We start from the raw sequence: 16,671 nt of genomic DNA, 5'->3' as shown, positions 1-16,671 counted from the left end.
TTTCGATTGTTTTCCAACCCTTTTTGACTCACTATTTTTCACATTTTAGTACTTTCTATGCTCTTTTCATGTCCTTTGAGACCTTATCTGCTTCCTTCTTAACTTTTTGTTCGTTGTTCCATGTTTGAGACCCTTTTATTTGCTTCTGTGCATCATGATCAGATGAAGGATTAAATCCTGAGCCAGAACCATTCAACATTTTTTTGGTTTGGGTTTTCACCTTCTATACTAGCCGCTGCAAATGTAATCCACGGCATAATCAAAATGAAAGATTCTAATTTGTCTAATTGCTGCCACTTAAACACTAAACAATACTAGGTCTACCAAAGAATTGAATATATCTATTTCAACTCTCTTTTTTCGGTTTGGGAAAGTCTTCAAAAAAAGAGAGAGCTTGCAGTCTGCCGTCATGGGTTTGATCCAAATCAAGATTTTTTTGTGAACAAAAGCACCCTCAGAACCAAAACAGTAGGCTCCAGAAGAGATTCTATTGTTTACCACGACATATGTATCAATTGAAGACGTGTCCTAATGTTAGACATTGGAAGAAAAATGTTAATTTCTTGTGTACTCAATGAATAGTAAACACAATTGGGCGCCTAATTTTTGCAACTGATAAAAATGCGGCAAAGAGGCTAAAAGGGGCTAAAAACGACCTGCTCCCATTGTACCAATTCTTTTAGTATTATTGCAACTTGTTTCTGCATATTTACACCTTTTTTGCACATTTTGAAAAAAAATCGTATTTTCTCAACTTTTTTTCGTAGTTCTCTCAACCTTAAAAAAATTATTGTGCTTTTTTTTTTCGAGGTCTAATGATCACTAACGAATGCAACGTGGAGGAAGGGAAAGGGTCAAAGCAGCCAACTCCAGCAGAGACCTTCTCTTCAACTTTTGCCGAAGATCATTGATAGAAGGAATGGCTAAACTTTAAAGAATATCAAGCATAAAAATAGTCATTGACACTTCAGTGATTGTGCATACCTTTAGTCTAATGAGTGAAAATGTAAATTGATGCAATGGGACATGGTATTAATGTCCACCAACCATCGTTTAGGAAGATAATTGGGATAGAAATGAAGTTGCCAGCAATTATTAAGACGGTTTCATTCATATATCTGAAACTAAGAATTTGATTGAGCAAATTCAATTTCTATGATAAGATTTATTGTGAAATTGCGTTCAGAATCACGTGGGGGTCGTCAAATTCTTCCTCCTCCTCCTCATCCGAAGAAGCACCTTCCGTGCTACCCTGATTCTGGCTAGCCGCAGAAGCAAGGGCAGCCTTCTTCTGTCTCCTTTCCAAAGCGATGGCCTTGAGCTCGTTGTCCACGGATTTCAAAATTTCTCGGGTTAGCATCTTATCAGGATGAACGCGTTTAGTATGGGAGCGGATATAACCGCGCGATGTGACAATATCACAGTAAAGACATTTCATGCGCATGGGGCGAACAAAAATATTCCAGAACCCCATGGACTTCTTGTTACGATACTGCCTTTCAGATTTGGGCAGTCGCATAGTCTGACGGGGCTCGTTTTGGCGATCCCGGCAAAACTTGGACTTTTTGTGCGTATTCAACATGGTCTTCAAGGCAAAGCACTTGCCGCATAATTCACAGGCAAACGGTTTTAAGGCGGTGTGTTTGGTCTTCTGGTGGTAATACAGGGCCGCTTTAGTGGAGTATTGGATGCGGCACTCCTCACAAGAATACGTCTCGCCCAGATGGACTTGCTCATAATGGCGTTTCATGCCCGAGTTGAGGCTAAACGAACGCCCGCATTGGGGATCCTTGCATGGGAAAGGCCGCTCTTTTGTATGCTTGCGCTGATGGGCCTGGAGATCGGCCTTGTGACGAAAGGCCGTGGAACAATATTGACATTGAAAATTGGCCTCCCGTTGACAGGCCCACGTATGCTTTTTCAAGGACTTTTCATCGGGAAAGATTCGGTAGCATTTCCGACAGATGAGTTGGAAATCATTCAATTCATAGCGTTCCGGCCCCTGATTGTGTTCACTGATAACCGCTGACTCGTGGAGATCGGTGGGGTCCTGAAACAAGCGGATCTTCAGGAGTCGACACGACTTCAAGAATAGCTCCATCTGGTCATATTGGACGTTGACTTGGCCGTGGTAGATGAAGGTGAGAATCTTCTCCAGGATGGCGGGATCCATCTCAATGGGCACCCACAAGTGATCACTGTCCTTGAAGAAGTCCGTGAAGATGTTCAGGATGAACTTGTGGACCTTGAACATTTGGTTGTGACATTTGATCTGAAAATCTCCCTCGTCCCGGTCCGCCATCAGTTTCTGGATCCCATTCAGCAAAAGGGCCTGGTGATCGGACCAAACCACCCGAGAAGTGGGCGTTACGGCGGAGGCCACCTCGAGTCCATCCATGACAACCGCCAACCAACCAACCAACTCACTCACTCACTCACTCACTCACTCACTCACTGACCCAGTGACCACGGGTATAAGAATGACACTTCCACGAACAGACAAATAGCGGCAGAGTCCTCATCTATTTTTTGTTTTTTGTATTTTGATTGATATTATTATTGTTGATCAGAGTTGTTTTGGTTCCTCTGCCTTCAGGGTGACCAGTTTGGACGAGCATTTTGTAACAAATTGAACTTGGATGAGGGAGTTTAGATCGTGTTGGATCCGGAAGTCTGTCTTGTTTCCTTACGTTGCTCTCATAAACATGTTCACGCTCAAAAAGTCAGTGCATTTACTTCACTACTATTGTGGGTTAATATATTGCAAAAGTTATGTCCATCCATCTTTGGCTGCAAGTTTTGAAGTTACATCTTAAACCAGAAACACCAAAAAGGAAACAGAAAAGAATCGGCCCCATTGTCTAATTTTTCCAAAAGGAATGCCATTGTCCAGTATCATATTGGTTTTATTTTTGTCTGTAGGTGAGGCTTGCACCAAAAAGTTTTATTAAGAAAGGTAAGGGAGGAGACTCAAACTGGCGGCCTTTCTCTGAAAAGAAAATGGCACCAACCCCTAACAAATAATGAGGACACCGGAGTGATGGTTATTCTGAACAAAAAATATACCTTACATTTAGGGCCAGTTAGCTACCGAGAGATAGTGAAGGATTAAGATTGGCCGATCTTATTAATAATGCTTTAAAAACACCAAAGTACAAAATAGTATATCCATTTCATTTTAAATTGGACGATTTAGAGTTTGCAGAAAGAAGTGCCTTTGTTGCTCGAGGTCAAGTAAAACTGATGACCATCAAACGTAAAGGCACATCATGTATTGGTAGTTCGTTCTAGAGCAAAACGGGATTCCATGTCGGTGTCATCCCACCTAACATGGCGTTGACGCTCAGGTCCGGTCCATACAGTTTGTTGCCTGACCCAGATATCCATTTTACAACTCAAACAGGTACGTGCTATTAAATGGAATCTTCTTTAACAAGCGCTGGCCGATCTGCTTCCTGTCCCTGATGCTTTTATGGCATGTTTTGTGTTATCAATCGATTCGAATTTGGAACCAGCATCTATCAAGTCATTACATGAATTATTCTTAATAAATTGTTAAGTTCACATTTTTCCTCCAGCATTTGACGTCATGTTTCCCAAACTATTTCCTTGAAGAGCCTTTCAAAGACCAAGTCTTTTTCTAAGATCGGAATAACTGCAACGCTGGGCACATGTCATCAGTCATCACTATAGCTCTGACGCGCCACACTTTTAAAACAACGCAATCTTTATTAACATCCTTAGTTTGCTTAATCAAAGAGCAAGCACAAAACAAAGCCAAAAGTCGTGTCCGTTAGGAAAATGTGTTCAAAGAAAACGAGGATTTCCATTCCTTGTTTCAAAGGCTAAAGGCTAGGAAAAAGATTGAAAAAAACGGAGAGATCTGGAGAAAAATTAAGGGCCTATGGGCCTACAAGGCCTATCATGTATCAATCCAATTTTAGTCCCATCCAAAACCTCAGTCAAGTACAAATGTCTTCTCAATATGTCAGCCCTCCTCTAGCTCATCCAATATTCTCTCGATCTTGCTCATAAAGACCTATCAGGTATTGACTTCATGCGCAGGATTGATCTGCTTCTAAGCCCAAAAACATTGCAATCCGACCACTAATATGGAATTCATGGGGGACGCAATTAGGAGGGCCGTTTTTCTCAATGACCCGATGCATGCTCCCATCGACCTGTGGGAAGTTGAAGATGGTGTTAACTTACCTGTTCGGCTCTGTAGGTTACCCTGGCGAGACATTTGTACTTGTATCAGTACAGAACATACCAACACATTATGTGATAACATATGATGAGTTGGTGTTCTAAGCTCAAAAAAGAGAAAAAAATACATAAGCAATAAACCATTTAAAATCGTTCATTTAGCTTTACCGATACAGTTCTTGACATTGAGCTATTACAAATTTCGCAAGAAATTTTTCCGATCTTGTATTTTCCCATAGACTTCTTACGCTGCACAAAAAAATGGTTGACCTTCTGCACTTCAGAGGGCTCTTTGTGAGTCAGACTCTACAAAATAAAGGGCTGCTTAAGCCGAATCCTCTTTATTGAATTATAATGTGTTTGTGTCGTGTATGGTTTATTCTATCAAAATCTCATTCATATTTAGTGACCCGGGTCATTTAATGTCCGGAAAAGAAATTGCGTTCCAGGCAAGGCAAGAGTAGTTAATTTAGCAATCCAACGCACCTCTTTCTATTTTGTTCGGGGCGTGTGACGTCGCAAATAAGAGTCCTTATAAAACAAAAACGATTTGTGTCCAAGCAAGAAAATGTCAGTTATTTTTGGCGATTAAAAATCAAGTCAATAATTTTGTCCCAATCAATCAGGGGCTCAAGGACATCGTTATACAATTCAATGCCACAGGTTTGCAAATTTGGAAATAGTCCATGTTTTTGACAATTGCTCAATTCGTTCCTCTGATTAATTTTGACTCAATTGTAAACAACCAAACAACATATGAACGTTTCAATTATGCTGATTTATTGCATAGCTTGGAGCGGAGTGGTCAGTTTCGTAGAAATCATGTGACTTTATGTGACAATGAAAACAGGTGGTTGATGAAATAGTTTCTTTCATGTAGCAAATGTTTACCACAATAAAAAGGCTAAAGGCTTGACGAAAGTGAAATAAAAATTCGAGTGTCATCTAGCTCATAATAGGACACCATCCGTAGTTGTCTCAAGGAAGGTTTGAAGACAAGTATGATGGTTTGGATGGTCATTTCAGCACGCGCATTTTGCAGAAGCGCCGTTGCAAGACGAGGGCAAAACGTCATCACGTCAGATCGATCGTTTGAACCGGGGAATCCTTATCCGCTCAACGGCAAAGTCCTAAAAGGAATCAAGGGTGCGATGAACTGAGTAGTGAAGAATTAGAAGAGGCACGTCGACGCGACACAGAAGTTCCTCCAATGACGCCAAAAAAGAGCGTCAGTGTTGAACCCACTGGAGAGCAACATTTTCCCCTTTGGGCAAGGAAGAAATGACCGGTCGGTGGAAGAAGTGTATCAGATATTGTCGAAACTGAACGGTAAGTCTACTGTTGAAGACGAGTTTGGGCACAAGGACCTATATAAGAGCATCCCAAAGTAACCAGTGGTATCAGTTGATCCCTTCTTGACTTCAAGAGCACAACTCATCCAAACCATGAATAAAGTAAGTCAAATTGTCAGCCTGCCATGGGATGCCAGTTCAATAACATGAGACCAAAACCTGCTTCCAGTTCGTCGCCGTTCTTTCCCTTATCGTGGCTGTGGCCTCAGGTGCCCGCATTCCTCGTGACTCGGGATACTCCCAGAGTGGATCCCAGAGGAGCAATGCCCAAGCTCAAGCTCCCATTGGTATTGTCTCTTCAGTCTACAATGGCCCCACCGCCGAGTCGCAGAACTTTGACTTTGCCTTTGAGACAGAGAATGGCATCCGGCAAGAGGCCACTGGAGAGATGAAGACCATTGATGACACCGAGGTGGTCGTGATGCGCGGCAGCTACACCTATTTGGATGCCGAGGGTCGTGATGTGACCGTGACTTGGGAGGCCGATGAGAATGGTTATCGTGCTGAGTCTGACATTTTGCCCGTGGCCCCAGAGATCCCATTTGAAGAGCAACGCCAGGCTGTGGCCGCTCAAATCGCCTTTGCCCAACAAGAGGAACAAGCCGCCGCTGCCTCTTCCACTTCCAACAGATACGCCCCTGCTCCTGCCAACAGCTACTCTGCTGCGGCTCCGGCCGCTCCCACCAGCCAATATGGTGCTGCTTCTCCTGCTCAACCCACATACACGAGATACAACTACTAAATATTGAATGGGATTCAATCAAAAAGGATTCAAGAGGTGACTGTTGAGTCGCCTTTTGCTGGCATCCGCAACACTTTCTCAAACTTTATACACTATGATTATTTATTAAACGTATGAATATTGATGATTCTTTCTGCCATTGCTTGCAAAACATCAGTTTAGCGAGATGTATTTCTAGTGATGCAGTAGTATCAGTCTCTTACCGTGAGAGAGGGCCCTAGTTCAATTCCCCCCCAGACCTTTCTAGGGGGGAGCTTTCCTGGTTAGATTGCACCTGTATCAAAGAGAGAACCAGGCAGCTTCGGGCCAGACATGACACTAACCGTTAGAATATGGGAATGACCGGCCTTTCTGGTTGGATGAGATTTGAACTACTGACCCTAGCACCAACAATTACAATGACAAATGACAAATTTTGAACCGATTCAAATGACAGCCAATTTGAATGGTTCAGAAAAAAAATACTGAACTGAATGTGCTTATATTAAGGGGAACAAAGACTTTTTATAGATTGTACAAGATGCTGAAAGAAATGTGTCATATCCCTTATAACTTGCTCAGTTAAAAAAAGCAATAGCAGAGGGGGAGTCTATGATTGTGAGGACTGTAATCATCTGAAATTTCGTACTACTACTTTACTGGTCGATAATGATAACTGTACAATTTGAAAACACACTTTCTAACAAGTTTCAGGGTGGTACAATCAATTATTTTTTGTTTCTTATTCAACGTAAAAAAGTCTTTTCTCTCCTTAATATCTAGACATAAGGCTTTTAAGACGCTTTTTCTGAAATAATCAAATTGGTTGCAATTTGAATCGTTTTGTGATAAATGGTAGGTAGGTGGTCAATGTGCAGAAGTCTGCGGCTCAATATGAGGCCCTGCGGCTTTCCATCAACACCTTGGACATGGTTAATCCAGTTGTAGTGGCCCGAGGCATTTCGCATGCAATAGAAGGGTTCTCCTCAATGGAGAGGCCAATAGGAGGACTCAAGATCTCTTGCTTCATCCTATATCATTGAGAGGTGAGGGGTCAAATAGTCCAGAATATCTTATTGGTTCAATATTTGAATTTCTGAACTTTCCAATTGAAAGTGATCACAGGTTTTATTATTATGTTTTCAGTGAGCCACTATTATCATACTACTGTCCCCTACCAAGTCGAGTGGAATTCGTTCCTAGCGAAATGGCGACTTGTTCCAGGGACCTTTTGGTTAAAATGGGATTAATGAAACTACTTGTGCTTAACATTGAATACTCAGAGCCCTTGAAATATCCTTCTCCAAAGGGGGTTGGTGACTTTGCTATTCCCATTCTTGGGTTGAAACCTAGCGGTATCAATATGATTGGTCCGGTTGGTGGGCCCAAGAATACTGTGCGAGTGATAACGAAAAAAGAGATCGATGTCGCTAATCGATTTGGAACTTCTCCTCATTTCGGACAGACCTATGATGAGGTTACTTGGAATTGCATTATCTGAGGAGGGTGCTCTATAGTGGCTCTGAGATTCCTAAACGTGTAGAATTATGCAAACGACGGGGAACTGTTGGCGAAAATTCGTCACTTTGCAATCGCGGGGTCCGAGGTTTCAAAGGAATTGTTCGCCGAGGACACTTTATTTCATGGAATTTAGAACGGACATGACAAGGTCCAGGTGGAGATAAAAGCCTCTATCATTACCCCTGATTTCGACATGGTGAAGGGGAGATGGATTTTCATCCAGCATTTGGATCAGGTTCGAAAGATGCAAAGAAGAGGGCCTTGTTGTTAAGCTTGCCTGTCAAAAGTCTTGAGAAGTGAAGCTCCGTCGCCTTCACTTGAAGATGAACCCCGTTCAAATCCTCAGCGATTCAGAGCTGAAAAGTAACAGAGGGGACCGTCGAGCAAAGTCTGGCACCATTTTGCTGTGTCCAAATGGTAGACCAACCAAAGAAGCACCGTCACATTTGGGATCGTTCACACCTGGAAAAGTAATGCCGAAATCCAAGGATGAGGGCATTGGGCAGGACTTCAGTTTTAGAGGATCTGGGATACTTCGAACAATAAACAGTCGGTGAGCAATGGTTGATCTCTCAACTGCACTAAGAAAATAAGAGCTGGATGAACTTTGCCCCTGTTGAGGCCACTTCAAAGAACCAAAACAGATTAACTGAACCCCCACCTGGAACACCCTTGACGCCAATAAGAAATTTGGTCCACATGAAAACAAGCCGTTACTCAACCAAATATATAACTATTAACAAAACAATTGAATACCTTGGAGACCTAAATATACATACGCATCCTCCCTGACAATCTTTCAGTTGTCAGCCGTTCATTCTAAAACTAGTTTGCTTGACTTGAGGGTGATAATATGTTACATAAAATACATCATAGATGCATGATTTGAAAGCAAAGCTTCACATGTTTTCGAAACATATTTCATTCCTCTTTGTTTAAAACGTTTTGATATTTGATCTACAGTAAAGGTTAGGTTTGCTTACTTGAAACTGGATTGGAAACAACTTTGTTCACCCTTGATCAAAAGTGTTTCTTCAAATTGGCTGACGTGTTTGCTAGTGGCCATTGACACAATTGAAGCGAAGAAAGGACGGACTTGCAGAGTTTTTGATTTTTAGAGTTGAGCTGATCCAACAACGAAAATTGTTCAACAATTAGTTCTCTTCAAATCTCGAAAGAGAACAAGCATAGTTTGAGCATTACCGAGTACCGTCCTCACTTGAACTTATGTAGGTACATACTTGCACCGAACATTGCTTACAATGGTGTGTCATGAACCAATTAAAATACCAGTAGAATGGACTATGTTTACTTGAGGCAAACTAAACAATTTGAATCAAGGGGCTAACATTCCAGCCATGAATCGCTTTCCATGCCGGAATAATGGCAGAAATCTTTCATGATGAAGTGCGAGGTATTTTATAATACCAATCATAAAAATGAATGAATCAAATGGAAGTTCGATTAAGATGTTTGAAATTCAAAGGACCCCATTATATTGGCTCTTTTCGTATTGTGAATCATGATTGTCGGAAACGGTTAGTTTGGTAACTTTCTTTTGGTTCCTACGAACCATAGTGCAAGAAGACATAGGTTTATAAAAAAATCAAGCAAAATCCAAATCACAGCAACATGAAATGGGGCATCGCATTGAGTAATAGAAAATACTCAAACTACCACTGCTATTTCAAACCATGATTTTAGTTCACTGCCTATCGAATTATGGTCTACTGATGAGCATTTAACAGAAAGGAGCTTCATTTCCATCTGAACGATTGAACAGAGCAGAAATGTTCAAGTCAGTTAAGCGACGCACAACGTGACTCCTCGGCGCTCGATGTTACATGCTCGCAAACGGAAAGCATTGGCGATGAGTGGGGCGATCGTTGGGTTGCTTCAAGTTGATGGTTGCCGACAATGTTAGGTTGTTTCGATGACGCAAACTCGAGCGTCATATCTGGCATGCGTCCCACAGGTAAGCAGAGGTTGGCAACGTTTTCCCCTTTAGGGCAAGGAAGAAATGACCGGTCGGTTAAAGAAGTGGATCAGATATTGTCGAAACTGAACTGTAAGTCTACTGTTGAAGACGAGTTTGGGCACAAGGACCTATATAAGAGCATCCCAAAATAACCAGTGGTATCAGTTGATCCCTTCTTGACTTCAAGAGCACAACTCATCCAAACCATGAATAAAGTAAGTCAAATTGTCAGCCTGCCAAGGGATGCTAGTTCAATGACATGAAACCAAAATCTGTTTCCAGTTCGTCGCCGTTCTTTCCCTTATCGTGGCTGTGGCCTCAGGTGCACGCATTCCCCGTGACTCGGGATACTCCCAGAGTGGATCCCAGAGGGGCAATGCCCATGCTCAAGCTCCCATTGGTATTGTCTCTTCAGTCTACAATGGCCCCACCGCCGAGTCGCAGAACTTTGACTTTGCCTTTGAGACAGAGAATGGCATCCGGCAAGAGGCCACTGGAGAGATGAAGACCATTGATGACACCGAGGTGGTCGTGATGCGTGGCAGCTACACCTATTTGGATGCCGAGGGTCGTGATGTGACCGTGACTTGGGAGGCCGATGAGAATGGTTATCGTGCTGAGTCTGACATTTTGCCCGTGGCCCCAGAGATCCCATTTGAAGAGCAACGCCAGGCTGTGGCCGCTCAAATTGCCTTTGCCCAACAAGAGGAACAAGCCGCCGCTGCCTCTTCCACTTCCAACAGATACGCCCCTGCTCCTGCCAACAGCTACTCTGCTGCGGCTCCAGCCGCTCCCACCAGCCAATACGGTGCTGCTGCTTCTGCTCAACCCACATACACGCAATACAACTACTAAATATTGAATGGGATTCAATCAAAAAAGGATGCAAGAGGTGACTGTTGAGTCGCCTTTAGTTGGTATCCGCAACACGTTCCCAAACTTTATACACTGATTATTTATTAAACATATGAATATCGATGATTCTCTGTGCCATTACTTGCAAAACTTCAGTTATTGAGATGTACGGTATTTCTAGTGATGCAGTAGTATCAGTGTCTTACCGTTAGAGAGGGCCCTAGTTCAATTCCCCTCCCAGACTTTTCTAGGGGGGGGGGCTTTTACTGAAAACGTTAACCTGGTTGGATGGCACCTGGATCAAAGGGAGAACCAGTCAGTTTCGGGCCAGACATGACACTTACCGTTAGAATATGGGAATGACCGGACCTTCTGTTTGGATGAGATTTGAACTACTGACCCTAGCACCAACAATAACAATTAACAATGACAAATAATGAAACGATTCAAATTGCAACCCATTTGATTGTTTCGGAAAAAATATACGAAACTGAATGTACAGAAATTAAGGAGAACAAAGACTTTTTATAGCGTATACAAAGAGCTAAAAGAGATTTATAATATCCCTAAAAATCCATAAGATTAAAATTTATTAAGTATACACAAACAGATATCGTGAATGGATTCAAGACACAAAAAAATTATTAAACAATCACTCCAAAGTAAATCTGATCCGAAATCGAGTTTGAATTTGCTGATTGATGATACCCGGATATTGAAGGTTGGTCTGGAACGTTTTGGAGGAGGTTATCCACGTTCTCCTTGAATTTGGGAAAGGGATTGTTACCAGCATCGATGACCAGCACGGAGTCGGGCAGATTGTTGTAAAATCTTGGGCCTCTCTTATGAAATGAGTGGCGCATGATTGATTTAGAAGTTGCATTCTTGTTGTAGTTCCAATGGGGTTGGTAACATGTTACACGTTCATTCTCTTGTTGGACGAAATTAATGTCCGTGTTATGGGATACACTTAAAGGTATGTAATATGGCATACCATTCGCGTTTCCTTTGCACACTACAGGCGTACAGGCGTAGATGTTGCAGTCGATTCCAGTAGGAAACTTTAGACATTTCCACGATCCGCCGAGTGAAAAGCTCCGGAGCATACTTGTGGCGACCCTGATAACCGGAATAAATACACTCACTTTACTGGTGACCCCGACTTTGATTTTATCTCGTTACGTGAAATCCAATTTTGTTCGTTATGAGTGCCCCTGATGAGAAAACGCCTTCTCCAGGTCCGGTTTTTATGGCCGATGACACATCTGTAGCCGTGCGTACTACGTTAAGCTCGTTTCCTACGCCAGCTTTGATTGCCCTTGTGATCAACGCGGTATCCCCAAAGCTTTCCTCATTCCACTCTGACGTATGTGGAGCTTTGGTTTGCAGCAATCGAAGAAGAGAGTAATGTCAAGAGTGTAACCGTGGATTCGACCATGTATTCACATGTCCTCGCCGTTATTGACGCTCCTTCAAGCCGTCTGATTGGAGCCATAATGTTGATGGCCCTCACTCCTGGAACTAATAAGTACCAACTCCTCAAGAGGAGGCTAAAGAGAGCGTTCGGATCAACTATGAAGCAACGCATTCAACGTATTTTGGATCTTCCTCCCTTGGAACCCTCCGTGAGACCCTATATTTGGCTTGCTCGAGTCCAATCTATCGCTGGCTCTGATTTAAACCTTTGTGGTTCCTGGCCTTTCGTAATTCTCTTGCGGAAACTCCCTACCTCAGCTCGAGAGCTAGCGTCTATCAAGGGCCTTACTTCCATTCATGATGTAGTCGCAGCCGCCCCTGACCTTTGGCGCTCGGCTCAATCTGGTGCAAGCCAAATCAATGGAATTCGCTTGGGAGATCGACCTCACTTTGATGGAGTATGCCCCTTCCACCTGGAGCATGGTTTTCATGCTCGATCCTGCATCACTCCGTGCAAATTAGCTCGCAATGTGTCCAAGAACAATTTTTCCTCAAGCACGTCTAACTCATTCTCCCAACCCACGATCAAATTTTCAAGGCAATAAGGGTAACATCCAAAAACAACATAAATACGGTTGAAGAAAGCACAACCGATTTGGATCAAGGTTCTGTCCTACCCTCGAGGGAATCCTGGGCCGACCTTCTGTAAGCCCCAAAAAGGTCGGCCGAACTCTTGGTGGCTGGCTTGTCAACGAGTTGTTTTTTTGCGAGAGATAAGAAATCCAATTCTCAATATCTCATAGATTCTGGCGCCGAAGTGTCCATCGTACCTGATTCACCTGTGGCCAGTGGTTTTCTTCACGGTTGGATTTCTCGTTACCGTGTTCCTTCCAACATTACCTCTGATCGTTGCCCACTTCACAAGTCGCCTGTGGGACTCAATGGCAAGATTATATGGTTCTACGCTACACCGAACAGCTTCATATCACCCAGCTACCAATGGTCTCGCTGAATGCTTTCATCGACACTTAAAATCTAGCCTCGAGGCTGTTTGTTCTCAATGGATCAGGCTCGTCATGGATTCATCATCTTCCTTGGGAGCTTCTCGGCATACGAACCTCTGTGAAGGAAGATTTTGGAACATCTTGGAAAATCTTCTGCAGATTTAGTTTTTGGAACACCCATCGCTGTTCTTGAACATTTCGTTCCACAGCAAGTGTTACCCCTTACCCCCAAGCATGAACCACTGGAGTATGGACGGGGATGGTAAGGTTGAAAATTAGCAACTCCAATTCGAGTCAATGAATTAAATTCTTCTTCAAATAAGGCTTGCCCCAGATCCCGGTGATTGCGTATTTCAAATGTCAGCTCAATCAAACGACTGGGTCCAAAGTTATGCCCTCTCAAAGTGCAGTACATAACAGAGCACAGAATGAATGACTTAGCCCTCTTCTGGTAATCAATTGCCACAAGAGGGCTAGTTCGTTCATTCATTGAAGAGCTTTGTAGTGCCTTTTGAGACGGCATAAATTTTGATCCAGTCGCTCGATCAAGCTGAAAATTGAAATGAGTAATTGTTGCAGCCTGAGATCATTCTCATTTGATAAAGAACATAATGTATTAACTCAATCGCGAAAAACTAATTCCCAAACCAAGCGTCCCCGTCCATATTCCGGTTGTTCATGCCCCAAGTGAGCATTTAAGGACCTTAAAGGACATGGTCGGCTCTCTTTCACCAATCCCAACCAGCCAACAATCCACGGACAAGTCTTTTGTTCCCAAATCCCTCAAAGATGCTCCATTTATCTTTGTCCGACGTGGTCCTCATTCAGGCCTTGTCTATTCTCCATATCTTGGGCCTTTTAAATTTTTCAACATCTAATTTTTACTCCTTTTATTTTAATCTATCTGTAATATTTCTTGATCCATGCAACCTCTCCTCTTGGAACTTGCCATCTCGGAGGCAGCTAACCTGATATAAAAATCCCTTCGTTCTTATTCGTGTTACTTATTCAGTTTCACCTCCCGCCTCCATCTTTGCCATGTGGGCATAACATGGCGAAGTCGGTATAACTGTGTGCAACGGTTAAGAACCCGTCAATCCAAAGTTTTCGTTGATGGCCCACCGTCTGCGATCAGGAAGTCGGATCATCCCAGTTGGGGGTGCACCCAAGTGTTGGAACTGGACTTCACTGTATGCTTTCAACCCCTCATCACCATGTCCACATCCAAGAAGATATCGACCATGAAGAGATCGATTGACCAGTACAGGGAGGCTTAGAGCGAGCAAAAGCTGTATTAATGCAATCGCATGCGGTTTCGGTCTATGCCCAGGCCTCAGCCAAAGCATTGCTGGTGAAACTCCAACAAATCAGGGATAGATATGATGAGTGGCTGGATCTCGACCCAGAAATCGTGGAGGATGTCAGGGCCGAGATGAAGATACTTGATGCCGAATTAATGATAGCCGTAAAACACGCAGCTGGACCAATCCCTGGCACCCATATGGCTACTACCGTCGCTCCGATTCCTACCCGTGATGTGAGGGTCTTCAGTTCTCGGGAAGCCATGTGCCCGTCCATCCTTGCTTCAACAGCGTCACCACCTGAAAAGAGGAATTGACTAAGAAATTTTGAATCTTGGTATTCATCATCTAATATGGATCTACTTACAAATATCGAGCAGCAGTCAATTCTTTTATGAGGCTGGGCGATTCTCTTGCTGTTAGGATCCGTTATAAAATCGTGGAAAGTCAGGCCACAATTGACGATTGTTATAAGGCACTTGAGAAACGTTTCCTTGAGAATCGACCTCGATATTTGAGGCGCAGAGATTGGTTCTCGGCCAAAAAATCACCCGCCGAATCGTTTAGCGAATGGGTCGTGCGCCTGCAAGCTCTCGGAGTCGAAGCCAAGGTGGATAAAATGTCAGTAGATGACTGGACAATGTTCCAATCAATCCTGGGAGCTAGAAGAGAAAAGGAACTACATAGTGTAGTTATGAAAGTGTCAAATTCGGATCTGGGTAGCGTAATAGAGGCCACAATTCACCATGAACGCTTGTTAAGGCAAACCAGCCCCCAGACTCCAGGTTTGTCCCCACATAAACATAAGCATAAACATCCCTACTAAATTACCTTTTTTACAAGGCCGAGGCTGACTTCAAATTGGTGCCATTTTCAAAAGGTTCTCCTCCATAGTATCTACCTTTCCTGCAACTTCACAAAATGGCTAGCAAATTTTGCGGTGAAATTTGAGAGCTATGACAAAGAAGTAGTGCTGGGGCGAGTCCGGCAAAGGACGGACTTTTACGAGTCCTCTGATTTTCTGACTTTTGGCTGGACTCCAGTCTTTTACTAGAGTCAGGTCAGGCAAAAAATCTCATCCCGCGAAGTTTAAAGAAAAAGAAAAAAATACTTTATTATGACGAGTCCGTACTCGAGTCCTTTCTAAAATTCCTCCAAAATTGAGTAAAAGGCTCGCTCCAGCTCAAAAAAGCAATTTCACTCAGTGAGCTCAAATGGCGTTGAGCCGTCGTCTTTAATGAACTTGTTCAAGGAGAATTACAAATTATTCCACCTAAACTGGTGGAATTCCCACTTGCGGTGTATTTTGTCCTCCGAACGCCTGGCAAAGTAAAAAAGGCACACTAGAAGAAAGAATTCCAACTGTGCTGAAAACACAGCTTGCTTATTTTCTAACCTATGAAAAGGATTGAGAGCAACTGGCTATGACATGGTGAAAAGGTGAGTCGCATCTGCATCTGCAGAATTATGCAGCTAACCATTAAAACCAATAACTGGGGCATTAGGTGTTCCTCAAAAAAAGGAACGAATTACAGTTACAATTATTTTGTCAAAATTGTCATGATTGTGTGTTCATTCCACAAATAAACTGTAGTCCTTAGTGGTAACCGAATGACATTACACAGAGAATCTGACATCAAGAGATGACGCCAGTGTTGCCATTTTGGCTATTTATTTACGTCATGCCGTAGCTTGAGGGATAACTAAGCTTAGACAACGGATTTTGGACAGCACCTGACATCAATATTACCTAACAAGATATATTTTGTTTTAACCTAACCTTACCTAACCTAACCTGACCTAACCAAACATTTTAGTTGAAAGGACCTGTTGGCGCCCGCGGAAGCTCAGTTTCAAGAGTCTGGGGGTGCCTGGCTGCGGCGACTAGCTACGGCAGCTCAAGAAAAGAGGTTCTGAAAAAAATTGCCTTAAAATTAATTGAACAAAAAAAATCCGAGTCTTGGTAATGGCGTTACTCGCTACATTTTAGGCATTGAAACAGGTTTGAAACAATTTCGCAAAAGAATTTTAATTGCTTAACAATGACACTGAATAAGGCCTTCAGTCCAAAGGAATTTGATTGAGAAGATCAAAACAATCAAGTGGCAAATGCAATAAAATTCAAAACCAAGAACACCCTCAGAGTAGAGTAGAACAAGCACAATTTTCAACCCTTTCTTTGTTCATACATTTCCAGACGGAAACAGCAAAAATTGTTTTTTTGCCTTAAGTTTCCCAGCTGTCACGAGATAAACGAAAAATCAAAGGCCATTCTGGAAGCAGAAACAGGAACGAGTAACGAGTAATTCTTTCA

The 16,671-nt window shown here is 42.8% G+C and overlaps 3 protein-coding genes across 3 annotated transcripts; 2 read left to right on the top strand and 1 right to left on the bottom strand.

Moving 5' to 3' along the window:
• Positions 1 to 971: 971 nt before the first annotated feature.
• LOC131884744 (zinc finger protein 786-like) lies at positions 972 to 2,617 on the bottom strand. Its single transcript, XM_059232608.1, has one exon. The coding sequence runs from the start codon at positions 2,396 to 2,398 to the stop codon at positions 1,166 to 1,168; it is 1,233 nt and encodes a 410-aa protein (XP_059088591.1). The 5' UTR covers positions 2,399 to 2,617; the 3' UTR covers positions 972 to 1,165.
• Positions 2,618 to 5,529: 2,912 nt separating this feature from the next.
• Positions 5,530 to 6,430, top strand: LOC131885201 (endocuticle structural glycoprotein SgAbd-3-like). The gene is made up of 2 exons (XM_059233159.1): positions 5,530 to 5,663; positions 5,731 to 6,430. Exons 1-2 carry the CDS (start codon positions 5,655 to 5,657, stop codon positions 6,301 to 6,303), a joined length of 582 nt encoding a protein of 193 aa, XP_059089142.1. The 5' UTR covers positions 5,530 to 5,654; the 3' UTR covers positions 6,304 to 6,430.
• A 3,557-nt stretch (positions 6,431 to 9,987) lies between these two features.
• On the top strand, positions 9,988 to 10,636 carry LOC131884870 (larval cuticle protein LCP-17-like). The gene is made up of 2 exons (XM_059232765.1): positions 9,988 to 9,996; positions 10,064 to 10,636. Exons 1-2 carry the CDS (start codon positions 9,988 to 9,990, stop codon positions 10,634 to 10,636), a joined length of 582 nt encoding a protein of 193 aa, XP_059088748.1.
• The last annotated feature ends 6,035 nt before the right edge of the window (positions 10,637 to 16,671 follow it).

This window comes from Tigriopus californicus, chromosome 8 (assembly GCF_007210705.1).
Source record: "Tigriopus californicus strain San Diego chromosome 8, Tcal_SD_v2.1, whole genome shotgun sequence".
Taxonomy (NCBI): Eukaryota; Metazoa; Arthropoda; class Copepoda; order Harpacticoida; family Harpacticidae; genus Tigriopus; species Tigriopus californicus.
This window is presented reverse-complemented; position numbering and strand designations above follow the sequence as displayed.